This window comes from Lontra canadensis, unplaced genomic scaffold (genome assembly GCF_010015895.1).
Source record: "Lontra canadensis isolate GAN:19392208 unplaced genomic scaffold, GSC_riverotter_1.0 scaffold13, whole genome shotgun sequence".
Classification (NCBI taxonomy): domain Eukaryota; kingdom Metazoa; phylum Chordata; class Mammalia; order Carnivora; family Mustelidae; genus Lontra; species Lontra canadensis.
In genome coordinates this window covers 27,058,784-27,079,127 of record NW_022631007.1, presented here as the reverse complement: position 1 = coordinate 27,079,127, position 20,344 = coordinate 27,058,784, and the positions used below count along the sequence as shown (strand labels likewise).

Below are 20,344 nucleotides of genomic sequence, written 5' to 3'. Positions count from 1 at the left end.
ACATGAAATAATGCACCTTCTCCTTACATAATAGTGGGGGTTGGTGAGGGAATATACTTTGGTCAAAACACAGTTTATGTTATTGGTTGTGAATGATTACTAGTTTTGAAACTTCTCCTCAAATATCTATAACAACTAGAATATATTTCTAAGTGAAAGCCTACCTCTACTTGAAGCAGGTAAAATTATCTGCACATTTATATACATTATCTATACACCTGAACCAGTTATTTCAATTTCTAATGTAGCAGAGAAACTGAATGTGCTTTTACTTTCTAATCTTCACATCAAATCAAATAAGCAGGTGCTAAACTCTGCTGTAATGTGATATTGTTACATAACAAGTTTCCTATTGGCATCTGTAAACACCTCCCAGTATCCTATACGATGTTACTAACTCTAATTTAGAGTTAAACCTGTAAATTATAATACTACAGATTAAGGATATACCTGAAAAACAATGTGGCAGGCAGAAGACACAACCTTTCCCAGTACAAAGTTTTTGTTTTGTTTTGTTTTTTTCTTCCATTTTTCCTTTCTGCTGAGTCCTTAACCAAAAGGTTCTCATCTTATACTTTTCAATGCATTTGATCCATACAAAGTAGGTACTGGAAGACAGCTGAGACCATCAATTTATTATTTTCCTGAATCTGATACAAAAATAACCAAGTGTGGAGAGGCATATAGTAAACTCAACCTCCAAAACAAAGTGTCAAACAAAGGCACACACAGTATGCTTTACAACATCCAGAAACCTTATTTTCGACATCAGTTGTTCTCATTTTTATGTTACCATTTCCATAAGTGCTTCACAGGCACCAGAAAAGAAGATACTTCTATATCAATATATTGTATTCAAAAAGAAAAGCAGTCTTCTACTTCCCCTTTTAAAATAAAATAATGTAAGCCCAATTCTAGAAAAGCACTGTCTGTCAAAAATTTGTTTTTCTGCATTAAAGAAAATAAAATTTGACCAAAAAATGTATACGAATCATTACTGATTGTATAATTACTATTCTTTAAAAGTTGGAAGACTGTATTTATTTTTTTCAGTCAAACTTAGTAACAAAAAGAACTGCGACCTCAACTAATAAATCGCATCTCTAAATATACATGATTGTGTTGTCCCTGTGTTACTTCCAGTGGTAACTGACACGCCCGGAATTTAACTGTACCAGACAGTTCTATCTGTCCCATCGCTGACCAAACACTGCTTCTCTGTTTCTATTCATTATGTATTATAAGAGGTCTAAACACAACCCAGCATGACGAGAAAAAAATTACAATTCTTATGACAGCAAAGTGATGCATTCAAGTTCTCTCTTGCTGTACATCCCTATCCGTGAGCATTAACAGACATTTTTGATAGAGCTAAAATGCGTTGGCTGCAAGCTCATTACTCTAAGAACCTTGGGCACCTTTCCTGCAGGTTTTCAGAAAACCCTCGTAAAAACCAGGCACTATTCAAACCCTGCAAACCAAACTTGCCAAGAACCTTGTGCAACGATCAATAACCTTGGCTCCACCACCATCCGCCTCAAATTCACGGTCCCTGAGACCAATGCAGCAAAACCCAGGCTAACGGCTAGCTAAAGCCCGAAAACTGCCGCGCTTCCCCTCCGCGCCCTCTCTGCCGCATGGAGAGAGGTTAAGGGGAGAAGAGGAGTGGAGCTAGGCTCACCAGCTCCGAAGATGCTCCGGTGACCTCTGGCTGCGTGGCGAGAGCTGGGCCGGGAAGGCGCTAGTGCAGCCGCGACGGGCCGTGTGGACTATGCCCCTGGTGCATTCCTCGCATTCCTGCACAATCTGTCGCCAGCCGAGGAGCCCTCGGCGCGCGTTCCCCCCCCCCCCCCGGGACACACACACCTGCCTACTGCTGCGCCCCGAGTGGCCACGGCCGCCGCGGCGCCTCCACTGCCCGCGCTCGCTGTTTGTCGCACTCAGCCAACACGCAGCCAAATCCCGGCCCCGCCGCTCAACCCCTTGCTTCCCGGGTAGGGGTAAAAGGGAGAGGGCTAGGCAGCCCGATCGGTGGGCAGGGACACCAGAACAGCCTGGGGGTGGCGGGGGGGGGGGTGCCGCAGCTCCGCTTCAACTCCTGGCAGGGTGAGGGGAAAGCGGCGGCGGAGGAGGGCAGCCGGGGAAGCTCCGGGCTCGGGAACTCGGAGGGGTGGAGCGTGAGGATACGCCGTGAAGAGCTAGGGGCGCGCTGGCCAGAGCGGGGTGGGCAGGACCTGCAGGAGCGCGGGACTCCGAGGGCAAACGCGAGACCACGCAGGGAGCCGGGGCGTGGGAGGAAAGAGAGGGGCCAGGATGCAGGATCTGGGGCTGGAGGGACCGACAGACCGCCCCGAGGGCTGGGGAAGGCGGGAACCCCACGGTGTTGGGGGCGCGGGGCGGCGTGCCAGGCGGACAAGAGCGGGGGAGCCTCGCGGCAGACGTCCGGGAGGGTTCGGCGTGGCGCTGAAGTTCGGGGCCGGGGGCTCTGGATCCGAAAATGCCAACGTGGGGAGGGTCCTGCGCGGCGTGCAAGGGAGACCCAGGAGAGCATATAGCCGGGAAAAGCAAATGGAGGGTGAAACTTGTGCGCCTGCCGGGGGGAGGGGAGCAGGCAGGCGAGTGCGGGCAGGAACACGAGGCGGGGCAGGAAAGCCGAGGCGGCCGCGAGGCGGTGGGGACGGAGTAACGGGAGGGAGGCGCCCGTCCCCCCGCGCGCCCCTCACGGGCAGGTCCGGGCTCGGGCACGAGGGGGCGAGGGCCGGGGGTCTCGGGGGCAGGAGTCCTCGTGCCCTCCCGCGAGCTCGCACACTTACTTTCCAGGTTAGGCTGCGCCCGTCGTCGCTCGGAGAATCAGGGACATCTGCGCCGAGGGGTCGCCGCTGCGGCACCCGAAAAAATTAAAAAAGTGCCGCGGCCAAGCGGCTGCCCGCCCCTCCCTCCCCCACCCGCCCCCTCCCCCGAAGCGGCTCTCCCACCACCCCCGACGGCGGCGGTGGCCAACTTGCCCCTCTACCCGGTGCCCATGGTGCCGCCTCGGCGGCAGGCGTCGACACGGACTCAGCCCCGGAGCCCCCTCTACTGCCCAGAGGCCGCCGCCGCCGCCCGCCCAGCCGCCAGCCCGCCTGCCCAGCCAGCCCCGGGCTCCCGGGAACGTCAGCACGCCGCCGTCTCCGGACCTGCTCCCCGCCAACCCCATTGGTCGGAAGGAGAAGGCTGGCCCTCCCCATTGGCCCGGCCCTCATATTGAACCGGCCAATGCGAACTGCGGTTTCAGGTCGCCATAGAGACCGATGCTGTTAAGAGCGAGAGGGCCTGAAGAAGGTGGGGAGTGTGGCTGAAGGTGTCTCAGGCTTTGGGAGCGGGAGGGGCTGTAGGGAAGAGGTACATGGGGATTCCTGCATGCTGGCTTTGAAACCTGAGGCAGCTTGTGCTTTGGCTTCCTGCCAACCCCAGCTGTGCATAGTAGGGTTTGTCCCTCATCTCACCTCCATGAGAATCCATGAGAGTCTAGGAGTGGGCATTTCGCTTTTCCTGCGACGGGGATCCCCTGAGACGTTGCCCTTTGACCTTTGACATGTGTGCAACTTCTGCTACTCCAGGTGAGTTTGCACGCCATCCCTTAATTCGCTGCTTCCTGACGTCGCTGATCCACCTGAATTCTACTTGTTTTTCGTTCAACCACTCCCATTTCCCTGGGGCGGATCTTGCCTCAAAATGCTGGGTCTAAAAACTTAACAGACTTACCTAAAGGAGACTCAAAGAATATTTCCTTTGAATGATATTTTGGTAAGGAAACAGGCTGACGTATATTATGTTGGTTGTCATTGAGTCATCACATAAGATGATGTGTTCTCTGTTCTCCAAGCAAACCTCTAATCTCGCCATTGAAGGATTTTTATTAAAGACCCACCTGTGTGTACATTATGCACTGTGAGCTTGGCAGGTGCACGCTCTTTCCCCTAAGAGTTTTCAGAGTGAGGAAAGACAGGTGACAAAGTCGATTCTTCATGCCTTCTGGTGATCTCACAGAATAAAGAGAATACTTTACAGTTGAGAGGTGTTGTTTTCTGGGTATTTTCCGTTTAACTCAAATTTGATAAAGAAATGAACTGAGACATGCAGTTAGTACACAGAAAAATCTTGAGCTTTCATAATAAGTTCTTTGCTTTCCTTTACTCACTTTGTGCTTGTTTGTCAATACCAACTTTTTTTGTAAATAACTTTGATATTTAGATACTGGCTATTCAAGTGGGTCTTCATGAAAATATTACGCTTTTAAGCATTTTATAGCTCTATCATGTAGCCATTGACATTCTTTTGGTGATTTTGCCATGTTAGTAAGACGTAAGAAAGCAATGTTTATGTTACCACCGTAGAGGGACCATATTTTGTGAAAAAGCTAACAGGATTTTGGAAATTACGAATATCTATTGAGAGAAACAGATGAATATGTGTGCAAGCTACATAGGTCTAACTACTGTATGGAATTTTAAGTTGAATAATATGCTTTGCTATTAGTTTTTATCTTACTATAATTGGAAAATTACATAAATAGATAAGACTTAATATGGTGCCTTGATTGGAGAAACATCTCTTACAATTTGTAGTAAAATTTAAACCTAGTTGGTAATCCTATGCAGGGTTGATCTGTGGAACAAAACAGTTGAACATATGAATGTTCCCCCTAAATATTTCTAAAATGGAGAAGGAATCAGCAGGGACGATAGTGTGTGCTCGTCTCATGCCTTGCCATCGTGGAAGTTTGCACATCATGCTTTTCATTTTTGGCTTTTGTATGCGTGTTTGTTTTTGGAGAATAGAAAAAATAAAATGCAAATTGTATGACTCATTTTTAATGTACTAAGAAGATACCAATGATTTGGTGGTTTTTTTTAAAGATTTTATTTATTTAATTGACAGAGATCACAAGTAGGCAGAGAGTCAGGCAGAGAGAGAGGAGGGGAAGCAGGCTCCCTGCTGAGCAGAGAGCCTGATGTGGGGCTCAATCCCAGGACCCTGGGATCATGACCTGAGCCGAAGGCAGAGGCTTTAACCCACTGAGCCGCCCAGGCGCCCCTGGTTTTAAAAAATATCTAATAATAATGAATAGAAGATGTGTCTAATGGAAAGAATTACACTGATGTTTCCCTTATTCTTGCCTTAGGCTAGCATAGAAAGAAGAAAACAAGAATTAATTTTTTTTACTCCAGTAATCTTTTCTTTTTGTATTTTTCTCAGATCACATGTGATGAGTATTTTGATATTGTATTCCATGTTTGCAGTGATTAAAATATCACTAAAATCTGTGAATAAAGTCCCTTAAGATGTTGCCATTTGACATTATTATTATTAGTTATTTTTTGTAATTCTTATTCGCAGTTGAAAATTTTCTTTTGAACTTGCTCCTGTACTTCCATGCTTTGCTGGATAAGGCTAAGAAATCACTTTGTTCCAGTGGAAGTCTATGCTGTCGAGTCTTGGCTGGGTCTTCACCAATTCTCTAAACTCCTTTCTTCATCAGGAGATTGATTAAACAGAACACTTAAGCAGGGACATTATCCAAGGCACTTCTCCGAACCTGTCCTATTTCTGCTTTCCTCAAGTCCCCACTGTACTTTGTCTTCTTCCAGTTCTATAAACTGAGGATCCATCATGAGGTTTCTCTCTTTAACTCTTCTAAACCCCGTCTCAATTTTTACACCTGATCACTTACTTTAGTCCTAACTGAGGAGTGCCACTCTTCTGTTCTAGACTCATTATCCATTTCTACTCCCAAACATGGACCATCTTGTCCCCCCAGGATTATCCTCTATTGATCATAATTTCTCCCTTAGATAATATGTTATTTTCTCCTCCAAAAATTTTTCTTCCCTACACCTTACAACATACCTGACCATTTGTGAAACCACTCTTCTTCAGCCTACCTCCCTCTCCATCTTTTGGCTTTTCTTCTCACCAAAAAAAAAAAAACAGTCTGAAGGGACTTTTTTTTTTTCTTTCTTTCTTTTTTTAAGATTTTATTTATTTATTTGACAGAGATCATAAGTAGGCAGAGAGGCAGGCAGAGAGAGAGAGAGGAGGAAGCAGGCTTCCCGCTGAGCGGAGAACCCAAAGCGGGGCTTGAATCCAGGACCCTGGGATCATGACCTAAGCTGAAAGCAGAGGCTTTAACCCACTGAGCCAACCAGGCGCCCCTGAAGGGAATTTCTTAAGGCTTTTATTTTTTAACCTTCAATATCCTGGCCCTTGAATACAACTGAAAAGATTCTGAAGGTTTTGCACTTTCTTCTCAAAATCCTAACTCATTTTGTCAGTAAGTTTCTCTCCTACAAAAGGGCCTTATACTTGCAAGTCGTAGTTCCTTAATTCCAGATTTCCAGTGAAGGGTAGAAACCATTGTCTCTCACTCAGAGGTTCCATATTAATGCAAATGAACAACTTGAGAAGAGGAAGCATTGAACCCGCTAGCCAAACCACCTAGGTAGGTGGGTCTTACTACTGGGAAGAAGTGTGGGAAGAGGGGTCTCTGCTGAGCCTGACTGAATATGGGACCGAGGGCAAAGTTCTAAAGACTGAAGAGGTTTTGGTGAGCACCACCTTAGAGAAAAAAAGTAAATTACAGAAATCAAAAGGATTTTTTTTTCAGTTACCATCTCAGGAAGAAGTCAGTCAGAACCTTTCATGATTATGAAAGCTTTGTAACTTGCCAATGTTTGTTATTTTCATATTAGCTCATCAGGATTAGTATTCCTGAAAAATAATAGCAGAGGCAGCAAGGGAAAGAGGGAGAGCAGAAACACTGGCTCCTTTCTCATTCTTGGAAGCCTATGGAGAAAGTGGAAGAAGTAAATACAAGAATTCCAAAAAACACACTTAATTGATAGTTGCTTTTTTTGTTTGTTTTAAAAGGAATGTTAAAACAGAGGCAGGTGGCAAATGAAGGAAAGAGAGCAGTGAAATAAACTGGTCCTGAGTATGGCTGCTAAAGCTTAATAATAATTCTGCTCAGGATTTCAGAATTGACTGTGTCCCACCTCCAGACTATTCTCTGACTATGCAAATCCTCCCCTGCCCTTAGAGGCCCAGCCCAACTGGTACCTCTAAAGCCTTTCTGAAAATTTCCCCCCACCTTACTCGCACCTCTAGAGAAGGTGATTTCTGCCTTAGTATTTTATTGTGTCACTCTCTACCCCATGGTATAGTTATTTATGTGTAAGCCTCCTATCCTAAAAGATAGGATACATGAAATAGTTATGACTGTATCCTCCATAGTGCCTTGGACTACTAAAGTATCTCCCACACCAAGAAAAGCCAACATTCATTAATCCTTTTTTTCAGTCCTTGGAAGAATTTGACTTCTAACAATGAAAACGTAGAATCAGTAATGTAGGGAGGTACTTACAAAAAGATGGGACTAGAGATTCAATGTAGAGAGGTGAGATAACATATTACAGAGCAGAGGGGAGGTTTCTGCTGTGCAGCCTCCCAAGGGAGAAAAGCTTTAAATCTTATCGCTAAGAGGAGCTATCTCTGCCCCTCTATGAGGGAGGGACTGTGTGAGAAGGACTGGCTGCATGTACTTTGGCGTGAAGTTACCACATTGAGAGCTAAAATTCTATGTATTGGGAAAAGCAGTTGAAACTCAGCCTTGTCAAGCAGATTAAATAAGAGTTACCTACATTTTTTTCCATCCAAAGTATCCAGGTTGCTCTGTTTTTTGGAACAGGGTAGAGATGTGAGAATGTAACAACTTTATAAAATCACGAAGGCATCAAACACCTGGTAAGTGTAATAGACATATTTCTAAGTACCTATATCCACAGCCACTGAAGTATGCAGCTCTGCAAGCTTCCTGACCTAGCATCTGGCCATGGTATCAGCCAGAGAGACCTGATTCAAATGTAATCAGTTCATTGCAGACCATTGGCCATAACCTATAACAATGCCAATCAGATTCATTTCCTGGAAATTTGGAATTGAGAGAACAAGTGAGCTAGAGAGAACTGCTGTATTGGCCCTGATGTTTTCAGGGCTCCTATTCTCCCCACAAAGCCAGACTACACTTCATTTTTTAGTATTCCATGAACTTTCTGTTTCTCATAGTCACCCCAATACTTTATTTTCCCGGTTTGCATTTAGTGAGTCTCTGTTTCTTACAATAAAAAGATTTCATTGCAATATTGTGCAAATATGTGACAACAAACCAGAACATGTATTATGACCGTCTTATTGTACCATGAAGAATAACAGTCTAAAACTGTGTAACAAACAAACTATAAAAAAATGACTTAGTTTTTTAGTTCCAAATATTGCCAGTCTCATTTAAAAGAATTCTATTTAGTGTGGTGTCTATTACTCCCCACTCCCCAACCTCAAAACCTTATATTCTTCAACTCAGTTCCCCTCCTGTGAAATTGGGAACAAGAGAAGAACTTTGAGAAGATTAGCAAAATGATTGGTTTTTTAAAGTAAAATGATTTGCCATGCTACTAATGTAGAAAGAAAAAATTAGAATTTATATTTATTTTGTACATGTATACTAATTTTTAGAAACAGGGCTAAAAAATAAAAATGAGATAGGAAAATTTGCCAGAGATATCGGTGACCACACAGCTCAGTGGAAACAGATTCTGAGATCTAATTTCCAGCAATTTAAAGAAAATCTTTCAAGAGGAAAACCAGAATTGATCCAATATTGCTATAATATTTAGCTAAAATAATAAAGTTTTCAACAAAAAATTTTGAGACATGCAAAGAACAAAACAAAACAAAACAGGGAAGAATAACCCAAATTCAGAAAAATAGGTAGCCAGTGGACATGCTGAGGAGCCCACCTGTTGGATTTTGTAGGCAACTAATCCAAACGAGCTACTATAAATTCATTTAAAAACTTAAAGGTAAAATGACTCAACAAATAGGGACTCTCAATAAAGAAATAGAAAGTATAAAAAAGAAATGGAAACTACCCACTCTGAGTAACAGAGAGAAAAAAAGTTTGAAGAAAAATGAACAGAGTTTCAGAAACTTTGTGGAGCAGCTGGGAGTACAAGAAAGAAAGGAGGGATAGAAGAGTATATAAAAAATATTTCAAGAAGCAGCAACCAAAAACTTCCCAAATTTTATAAAAAAAATTAATCTACAGATCAATGAAACCCAGCAAATCCTGAGTAGACTAAACATAAGAATCAAAACTAGATATATCATCATCAGATTGCTAAAAAACAAAGACAAGAAAATTTTGAAGCAACAAGAGAATAACAACTTGTTATATTCAAGGAAACCACAGTAAAATTAATAGCTGACTTATCATCAGAAACAGAAGAAGCCAGAGAGCAATGGAAGAATAGATTTGAAGTTCTGAAATAAAAAACCTATAGATCAAGAATTCCATATCAAGCAAAAATGATCTGTCAAAAATTAAGATGACAGTTTTCATAAATGGATCTATGTTAGAAGTATACTAATTACTGATGAAATCCATTTAGTTTCTAGCTTAGAGTGAAGCCTAAAGCAAAAGAAGGCTGTCGGACAGATGCGGGGCACTTGGAAAATCAACAATTTCCATTTGTAAAGTAGTTCTAGACTCAGTTCCAACCCTGGGATATCAAATGATCACCACACCAAACTGTTGTATAAGGTATAGATTTGAAGTTATCTTCCTTAAATAAATTCTGTGAAAATATGTCTTCATTATTTTCTTAACTCCAGAACTATCTGCTTGCTTCATAAAGATGGCAATGAGCTGATTAGAACAGTAGGGGAGAGAATATAAATCACATACAAGAGTTCTCCTTATATCCTATCTTCCAACCATGGCACCAGCCCTTCTCATTCCTGGACCCCTGTTTCCTTTACACACCAGGTCAGCTAACTCTTATCACAGGGCTTCCACACAGCTGGTTACAACTTCTGTGCATCTCAAGTTGGACTAGGACCATAAGTCAACAGCACCTGCTGGTACATTATCTTGTCAGGAACCACAAGGCAGGAAATGCCAAATTTTTCTGTCATTTAATAGCTTTTAAAAATAAGGAAAAAATGATAAAAATAGATGAAGAAAAGGCAATTGACAAGATAGAACAACCCATTCATGATATAGATGTCCAACAAACTAGCAACAGAAGGGCACTTCCTTGACGTGATAGAGTGCATCTATGAAAAACCTATAGCTGTCATCACATTTGTGGTAAAAGACTGAATATTTTCCCTTAAGATTGAGAATGAAATGATATCCACTCTTATAATTTTTATTCAACATTGTTCTAAAGGCTTTAGCCATTGTAATAAGGAAAGAAAAATAAAGGCATATAAATTGGAATGGGAAATTTAAAGCTACCTTTATTTACAGATAACATGATCATATACATAGAAAATTCTGAAGAAAATTCAACAAAAGTAACACTAGAAGTAATAAATGAATTTAACAAGGTCACAAGATATATATGATCAGTACATAAAAAACAGTTGTATTTTCATATGCTAGGAATTAGCAATTTGAAAGTAAACTTGAGGAAACAATTCCATTTATAATAACAGAAAAACAAACATATACTGAGGAATATATTTTAGAAAAGTATAAGATCTCTGACCTGTAGATTCAATGTGATCCCTATCAAAATCCCAGCAAATGCTTTATATAGAAATTGATAAGTCAGTGTTAAAATGCACATATAGGGGTGTCTGGGTGGCTCAGTGGGTTAAGTGTCTGCCTTCAGCTCAGGTCATGATCCGAGAGTCCTGGGATCCAGCTCCGCATGGGGCTCTCTGCTCAGCGGGTGGTCTGCTGCTTTCTCTCCCTCTGCTGCTCCCCCTGATTGTGCTCTCTCTCTGAAATAAGTAAATAAAATCCTTTAAAAAATGCACATACATGGAAACAAGAATAACAGCTCCCTCCAAAGAAACCCAACAGAGTAGGAAGAATTACAATATCCAATTTAAAAATTTATTAAAAAGTCTCAGTAACAGAATATAGTATTGGCATAATGATAGCCATGTAGATCAATGACATAGAATACAGAGTGCAGAAACAAGTCCTTAACATTTATGGTCAACTGAATTCCAACAAAGATGCCAAGGTAGTTCAGTGGGGAAAGGGGTGTGTCTCTTCATGAAGTGCATTGACTATCCATATGCAAAATCATGAGCTTTTACTCTTACCTTACAGCACACAGAAAAATTAACTCAGTTTGCATCATAGACCTAAGAACTAAAATTATAAGACCTAGGGGACACCTGGCTAGCTCATTTGGAAGGGCTGCGACTCTTGATATCTGAGTCATGGGTTCAAGCCCCATGTTGGGTGTAGAGATCATCTAAAAATAAAATCTTAAAAAAATAAAATTATTAGACTTCTGGAATAAAACATAATACAAGATTTCTGTGACTTTGCTTTAGGCAAAGATATCTTGGATACGATACCACATCATGATCCATAAAAGAAGAAATTGATAAATTGTACTTAATAAAAATAAATTTTTTTAAATAAAGCTTTTGTCTTTCAAAACACAAGAAAATGAGAATATAAGCCATAGACTGGGAAATAATATTTTCTTTTTTCTTTAAGTTTTTTTTTTTTGTAATCTCTATGCCCAATGTAGGCCTCAAACTCTTGACCCCGAGAACAGGAGTCTTACATCTTCCCGCTGAGCCAGCCAGGTGTCTGGGGAAAAATATTTTCCAATCATAGTCTGATAAAGGACTTATATAGAGAATATATATTGAATTTCTAAACATGAAAAGTAAGAAGGCAAGCAACTCAATTTAAAAATGTGCAAAATAAATTTTATTTTATTTTATTTTTTCAGTGTTCCAAAATTCATTGTTTATGCACCATACCCAGTGCTCCATGCAATATGTGCCCATGTGCAAAATATTTGGATAGACATTTCACCAAAATATTATATAAATGGTTAATCATAATAGAAGAAGATACTTGACATGATTAATCATAAAGGAAATGGACATTAAAACCACGATACAACTATATAACCACTACCATGGGTATAGGCAAAAGATTAATAATACCAAGTGATGATGAGGATGTGGAAAACTGGAACTATCGTAAGTTGCTGGTTTCCACTCTGGAAAACCACTGGACAGTTGTTTTTTTTTTTTAATATAAGTATGAACTTACCATATGACTCAGCAAGAAATAAAAACACATGTCTACACAAAGATGTTTATATCAATAATAACAGTATTATTCATAGTTGGAAAAAACAAAATAATCAAAATGTCTATCAAGTAATTATTAGATAAAATGTGGTAAAAATTATTTACTTATTTTAGAGACAGAGGTTGAGTGGAGGGAGGAATGCAGGGAGATGGAGGAGGCGAAAGAATCTAAAGCAGACTCCACATGTTGTGTACCTAGCTTGAGAAGGGGCTCGAGCTCATGACCCTGAGGTCATGACCTGAGCCAAAACTGAAAGTGGGATGCTTAACTGATTGAGGCACCCAGGTGCCCCAAGACCACATGTTATATAATACCATTTGTATGACACTTCCAAAAAACAAAAAAATAGACCAAAAAGCAAATTAGTGATTGCTTTGAGCTGGGATGTGAAGATTGAATGTAAGTGAATATGATAGAACATTTTCAGATGATGGAAATATTCTAGAACTGAAGGGTGGTAATGATTGCACAATTACACATTTATTAAAAATAATCACATTGAATGCTATAATGGCTATATTTTCATGGAATATAAATTATGTCTCAAGCTATTACAAACAAAAACTTTAAAAAATGACGTAAGCATATCATCTTACTAACATCATCTTCTAACATGATCGAAAATCTTCCAAATATCATTTCAGTGGATTGAGAGGCTGTTTGTTAAACGTTAAAGAAAAAAAAAACTTTCAGGGAAAACTGATTGATAGGGAAGTCAGAAAATTATTAGAGAAAAAGCCTAAATTACAACCTTAGTATAACTATTGGTTGGAGTTGAAATTTGAGTGTCGTAATTGAGCACATGAAGACAACTTTGTATTTCTTCCATATCTTTTTGTGGTATCTATTTTAGCTTTTATAGCCCTTACAGCCAAGTATGGGAATAAACTGATCTTAAATTTGAATCTTTCTATGACCAGGTATTAAACCATGATTTTCAAGGTAATACAACATTTTCCATCACAAAATTCTCACTAAAATTTATTTAAATTATCAATACATAGGGGCACCCAAATGGCCCGGTTGGTAGGGCATCCAGCTCTCGGTTTCAGTGGGGCTCATGATCTCAGAGTCATGAGATCAAACCTCACGTTGGGCTCTGTGCTCAGCAAGGCATCTGCTTAGGATTTCCTCTCTCCTTTTGCCCCTCCCTCCCTCAAATAAATAAATCTTTTTAAAAAAATCACCAATATATATTTCAGTACATCTTTTTTTTTATTCTTGTGGATTGTTCTTTGTGTTTTATATGTTAGGACATTACATTTAAATAATTTATAATTATGTTTGGTAATAGAGATATGTGATTGAGAATGTTTACAGACCTCATTTTTAATAGAACATCTTTAGATAAAATGTACATTCTTTCCCTCTTGTTTGCTTTGTTTCTGTTGGTTTTTTAGTTTTTTTCCTCTGTCTACCGCAGGTGATATAAATCTCTGGAAAACTACATTCTAATTTTTTGGTGTTTTTGTTGTCTTGAAGATCAGTTAGATCATTTACCTCTAACAAGTCACATTTGAATTTCTAACATCATTAGAGTCATTAATCATAACTGTGATCCATCTTGAGAGAGGTGAAGTCTCAAGTGGTATTGAGAAGATTATTCTTTTGACACAGCCAAATGATGTGGAAGTGAGACATAACACAAATACAGTAGAAAGAAGGCTAAGGAAATTGCCATAAGATAGAGAATTTGAGATAAGAAAAAAATTCCACCCACACAGAATTAATTCATTTCTATGGTCAATAGAAAACCTGATTTCAAAACTCTAGGCTTTCAATGATTTACTATTTGGCTTTGGAAAACTCATTTATTTTTCCACTGACTGCCCCCACATTAATGAAAATGAGGCATAAGATACTTCTCCTTTCTCACAAACACTACTCATTAACTTTTAAACCTGAAAAAAGGGAAATATGTAAACTTCTGAGTTTCTAGTATGAGTATACTACTGTACCTATCACAAATACAGGGGTCCTTGGTATCTAAGAGATTATATGAGAAAAGATCTCATTTCTACTTTATTTCAGCTTTCCTTTTTACTTTCTTCCTTCTATTTTTCAACAAGTTAAAAAAATTTTTTAATCAATTACCGTAGTCTGAAATGCCATAGATGATAACATCAGCATTTTATTAACTTATAAATCCCCCCTTTTTGAAGTTACTATAAATAATTTTCTCATAGATTTAGGTGGTGTATTGTAATCTCATTGGGTCAAATATACTTAAATTATAAAAATATTTTATCTAATTACACCTAATTACCAGTTTTCTAAAATTATAGAATTTTCGAGCTGGGAAGAAAATTAGAGATTACAAACCAGCATTAGCACTGGATGTATAACTCTCACCATCCAACCTTTTCAGTCTCTCTAGTAAAAAACAAATTAGTATGATTTAGACATTTTACTCTTTGCCATACATACATGTGTGACTAAATTTTTCAAAGCTCAAATAATTTCAGTTTAAAAATTTGTGTAGGGATAAAACATTAGAGGTAAAAAAAAAATATGCATCTATGCCAAGAACTCTCTTCCTTGCATTTATAAATGACTACTTTATCTTCATTGCTCCTCTACAATACTATTTGACTATTGAGAAGATGATAACTATAAGAACTTTAAGGTATTTTGTATTTAAACTTCAACATGTTGAACACAGAGGTGGTGGTCCTTAAATTGAGTCAAAACCTGTTGACCACCACCTCTGTTTTAAAAGCTGACAAAATGTGTTTGCTATAGTTGGTGGAAGAGCATTGAGCTCAAAAGTCAGGAGATCTGCTTGGGTTCTAGCCTCACCTTTGCTACCTGCTTCCTCATGTCTTAGACAAGTCATTTAATCTGTCTGGCCGTTTTTACTGATCTGTAAAATATATCAGTCACACTCAGATCTTTTCTGGGTTTAGGTTAATTTGTGTATTAAATGAAATGCATGATCTCATTCTAAATCATTGCTTTGTTTTCTTTATTTTCTTGAAGGAAACTTACCACAAATGTTTATCACTTTGCCCTTAAGTCTATTTCCACTGCCCTCTTTGTTCTCATGTTCTCATAAACTGCCTTTAAATACACTGCTTTCTTTTTCTTGGTTCAATATCTGTCTCTCCCCTTTACTCCCACTTGTATCTTGCCTTTTTTTCTCTCCCTCTAGGACCTTCCCTTTCCCCTTAGGGAACATCTCTCTACTAAAAAAATCGTGACAGAGGTCCATTTCTCTGCATGTTGAGGAACACTGCCTGTGAGTTGTCTCCCTTCACTGACAGGGAGAATAGAGAGGTTAGGTACATGGGCTCTTGAGCCTGGGTGTGTATCTGGTTTCTACCACCCACTAGTTGTATGATCTTTACCTCAGTTTCCTATTCTGCAAAATAGGAGCAACAGTGTTATCCAAATATCACTGTGAATCTTAACTCAATCAAAATAGGTAAAGCTTTTAGTATAGTGCCTGTCTTATAAGAACTTGATCGATAAATGTCCACGATTATTGCACGCGCTCTGTGGACCCTCATATGGTGGTAATCACTTCAGCACAAGCTAGAAGAGGAAAGGATAAAGCTGAGGCAATGGAATAGCTCTGGGTAAATTGAATGGTGTGTTCCTACAGTTTGATGCCTTTTGTGACAACATTCTGTATTTCCTACACCTTGCCCTTTACTTTTCATCCTACTGGGATGTAAATGTTGGGCAAAAGCACAATGAAGAGGAAGACTGGCACAATTTGTGGGTAATGTACCTTTTATTTAATTTGCAGGAATGGCTACCTAATGGCAACTTTTTCCTCCACGTAAATTTTCTGTTTGAAACTTGATTTTGTTTTGTTTTGTTTTCTGCCAGCCTTTTGAACTGGTATGCCATAATTATTATACTCTAGAACATTAAAGAAAAAAGCCCAAGAATTGTCCTTTGGGCAGCTCCATTTATGTAATGCTCCATTTGAGAAATAGCACTGGAAAAAACTGTTCTTAGCAAAGAATGTTAATTGATGAAAACATTTCTTTGCTAACAATCTAAGGGAAGCAATCTGTTCTTAGCTCTTTAAACCACAAAATAGATTTAGCCATTCATGAACAAAAACCAATTATTTATTTTCAATACTACCTTTAACAAGTCTTTGTTTTTGATAACGGAGCTCTCTTTCTATTCTCTATAAAAGCAGGTTTTAAAAATATGACTGCTCTTTTAATAATAAAAAGGCATCCAAATCTAATAACAAGATTGTCATTTGGGTATAAAACATAGTTTCCACCTTAATATTCAACTACGTGAGCTTTTTAAATGGGGAAGGGCTTATCCATTTTGATTAAGGAGTCCATATACCTAATATTCTGTAGAGCTAGCATAACAAAAGTCATATGAATAAAAAAATACAAGAGATAATTTTGACTGGTAAGAAGCCAAAATTTTATAGTGTTTAGAAAATTATAGTACTGTACATACTTGATGAGCATGGAAGATACCGAATCTGGTTCAATCAACGAGCATTTTACTTTTCCTCATGGTTTTCTAGGGAAGAAGGAAAATGTTAGTACATGTACTTATCAGGTCATAAATATTTTTGAATCTCAAAAAGAAATATATGAACAAAAGTAGAAATTAGAATTCCCAATTAAAGGATGTCACTTGGCAAAAAATATGCTTTTTAATAGAACATCTTCAGCAAATTTTTATTTCAAATACTAAAATAAGAGAGAAAGTCACATATCACATGATCATTGCAAGAAACTGATATACAACCAATAACAACAGCAACAACAACAACAACAAACAGATTAAAAATGAGCAGAGGAACTAAATAGACATTTTTCCAAGAAGATATACAAATGGCCAGCACATACATGAAAAGGTGCTCAATATCACTAATCATCATTGAAATATAAATCAAAACCACAATGAGATATCACCTGACACCTGTCAGAATGGTATCATCATAAAGACAAGAGATAAGCATTGATGAGAATGTGGAGAAAAGAGAACCCTTGTGCATTGGGTGGGAATATAAATTGGTGTAACATGAAAAACAACATGGAGGTTCCTCAAAAAATTGAAAGTAGAATTACCATGCAATTCAGCAATTCCAATTTTGGTATCTATCTGAAGTGAAAAAATAATTATCTTGAAAAGATTTCTGCAAGCCTTTATTACAATAGGTCATTGCAGCATTATTTACAACAATCATGATATGGAAACAACCTAAGCATCCATCAAGGGCTGAATGGATAAAGATGTTGTAATACACACACACACACACACACACACACACACACACACACACACACACATGCTGAACTGTTATTTAGTCATAAAAAGGAAGGAAATCCTGCCACGAAGATGGACCTTGAGGGCATTAATGCTGAGTGAAATAAGACAGACAGTAAAAGATAAATACTGTATGATTCTCATTTATATGTAGAATCTAAAAAGCCACAATCCACAGATGCATTGAACAGATTGGTGGTTGCCAGAAGCAAGGGTGAAATGGGTACATTTCAAAAGGTACAAAATAAGTCATCTACCTATTGATGGACTCTTGAATTGTTTCAGTGGTTATTATAAATAATCTGCTGTGGACATTTGTGTACAAGTTATAGATAAATAAGTCCAGGATGTAAACAAAATTGTGACTAAAGTTTAAAATACTGCATTGTGTATTTGAAAGTTGCTAAGAGATTAGATCTTGAAAGTTGTCATACAAACACACAAAATTTCTAACTGTGTGAGGTAGTAGCTGTTAACTGAACTAATAGTGATAGTCATTTCACAGTATATACGTATATCAAATCATCATGTTATAAACCTAAAACTAACACAATGTTGTATGTCAATTATATTTCAATAAATGGAAAAAATGGTTAAATGGTAAATTTTATATTTTTATCACAATAAAAATTTTTTATTGTTATCACTCCTACTAGTAAAAAGAAGCTACAATTACATAAAAAAATAAGGAAGTCAATAGATGTTCCAGGATATATAAGGTAATTACATTCTGTGATTATTTTGCAACCTTCTAATTAGATGTTTCTGATTTATTTTAGATTATTTTGTGTGATATTTAGTTCAGAAATGTTATGGTTAATATAATTAGTTCTGATAATCTCTTCATTTTGCTTCTTATATAATATTGTACATTTAGAGTTTTCACAGTTTAATTTGGCCAGTTGATAGCTCTAGAAAGCAAAATCCCATTTTTAAAAGGACCCGTGTAAGAGATGTTTAACATCTCCTTAGTTTGTCCAAACTTGGTGTTGTATGCTAATTCACTCACCTCAGGATTATAATAGTACTTCAGATTTTGTTCCAAGTTTTCTTTCCATGAAATCTTTGGACAGTCTGCTTATATAACACATAGGAAGTGGTTCTCATCGTTGAGCATATTGCATTTACTTTTTACTAGACTACTGAGCATCCGTCAGATAAAACCATTCAGATATGAGCAATGTGAAGGAGATCTGTAGTCATTTTTATTTGCACCATAATATCTAACATTTATGTAGCATTTACTGTATGCCTGACACAGTTCTAAGCACTTCATGTATATTATTTCATTTATCTCTATAAGAACTATATGAGGTAGGTATACTATTATTATCTTCACTTGGTATTAAATTACGGCACAGATAAGTTACTTTGCTTGTCCAAAATCACTCAACTTCTAAATAGCATAGGCTGGAATTTGAACCAGCTTGAGTCTAGTTCTGGAGTCTGGCCTTTTATGCCCTGTATTACATGGAAGACTTAGAGTTGAGTTTCTAATTTCCAAATCATCCAATTTCCTGATAAGATCTTCATCTTTTTTCCTGTTTCATATTTCTCCTCTCTATCAATATTGAATATTAGGATGGAGATGAGTCATTTCATTTTCAAATCAACTTTAATAAGATATAATTTACATAAAACAAAATATACTCATTTTAAGAGCATGGTTTGATGAGTATTGATAGACCATTCATCCACATAAGCACCAATAGAATCATTTCTATCACTTCAAAAATTTTCCTTACTGGCCCTTGCCAAGCAACAATTGGTCTGCCTTTTGTCATTATACATTAGATTTATTTCATTTAAATGGAATCATACATGTACTCTTTTGTTTCTGACTTCTTTCACTCAGCATAGCGATTTGAGATGCAGCCATATTGTATATATCATTAGTTCATTCCTTTTTATTGGTGAGTAGTACTGTATTATATGTATATGCTACAATTTGTTTAGTCATCTACCTATTGATGGACTCTTGAATTGTTTCAGTGGTTATTATAAATAATCTGCTGTGGACATTTGTGTACAAGTTTTTGTGTGGGCATATATTTATATTTCTCATGGAATTGCTGGGTCTTACAATAAGTTTATGATTAACTATTTAAGAAACTGCAAAAGTTTTCCAAAGTAGCTATACCATTTTATACACCCATCAACAATGTATGAAGTTCCAGTTGCTTTATATTCTAGTCAATACTTAGTTGTCAATATCTTAAATTTTAGCTATTCTAATGTGTGTAATGGTATCTTTTTCTGGTTTAAATTTGCATTTCCCTAATGACTAAAGATGTTGAATATCCTTTCTTGTGCTTATCGGACACGTGTAGCTCTTCTCTTGGGAAGCATCTGTTCAAATAATTTACCTTTTTAAATTGCTTTCTCTTACAATTATAAGTTATAAGGTATTTATTTATTCTGGATTCAGGTTGTCAGCTGTATGTATCAAAGATACATACATATTTATCATACATCAGATATGTGTACCAGTTACATATATGTACTAGTGTTTTGTTTGCAATTTAAGTTCCTGAACAGTGGCATTTGAAGAGCAAAAGTTGTAATTTTGATTAAGTCCACTGTTTCTATTTTTTAATTTATGGTTTGGCATTACTGTCTTATCTGAGAATTCATTTTCTACTCCAAAGTGATAAAGATTTATGTCTGTTTTATTCTAGAAGTCAAATTTATAGAGACAGGAAATAGAATAGTGATCTAGGGGCCAAAGAGGACAACAGTGGGGAGCCAGTGTTAAATGAATATGGAGTTACAGTTTGGGAAGGTGAGAAAATTATGGAGATGGATGGTAGTGATAGTTGCACAACAATGGGAATGTACTTAGTGCCACTGAACTATTCACTCAAAAATAGTAAATTTTATGTTGTTTTTATCTTACCACAATTTAAAAAATCA

The 20,344-nt window shown here is 38.0% G+C and overlaps 2 protein-coding genes across 9 annotated transcripts in view; one reads left to right on the top strand and one right to left on the bottom strand.

The window, feature by feature from the left end:
- Nucleotides 1-2,919, bottom strand: part of PKP4 (plakophilin 4) — a 241,930-nt gene extending 239,011 nt beyond the window's left edge. For 7 of the 8 annotated variants that reach the window (XM_032857861.1, XM_032857868.1, XM_032857866.1 and 4 more), the window contains exon 1: nucleotides 2,814-2,919. The gene's annotated coding sequence lies outside the window, so the exon portion shown is untranslated. Of the gene's footprint in view, nucleotides 1-1,681; nucleotides 1,801-2,813 lie in introns of those variants that run through there. The other variant, XM_032857860.1, reaches the window with a different exon arrangement.
- Nucleotides 2,920-3,502: 583 nt separating this feature from the next.
- CCDC148 (coiled-coil domain containing 148) overlaps nucleotides 3,503-20,344 on the top strand; it is a 245,041-nt gene continuing 228,199 nt past the window's right edge. Inside the window, exon 1 of the mRNA XM_032857859.1 lies at nucleotides 3,503-3,599. Within this exon, the coding sequence (XP_032713750.1) occupies nucleotides 3,575-3,599 (25 nt within the window). The 5' untranslated portion in view covers nucleotides 3,503-3,574. The remainder of the gene's footprint in view (nucleotides 3,600-20,344) is intronic.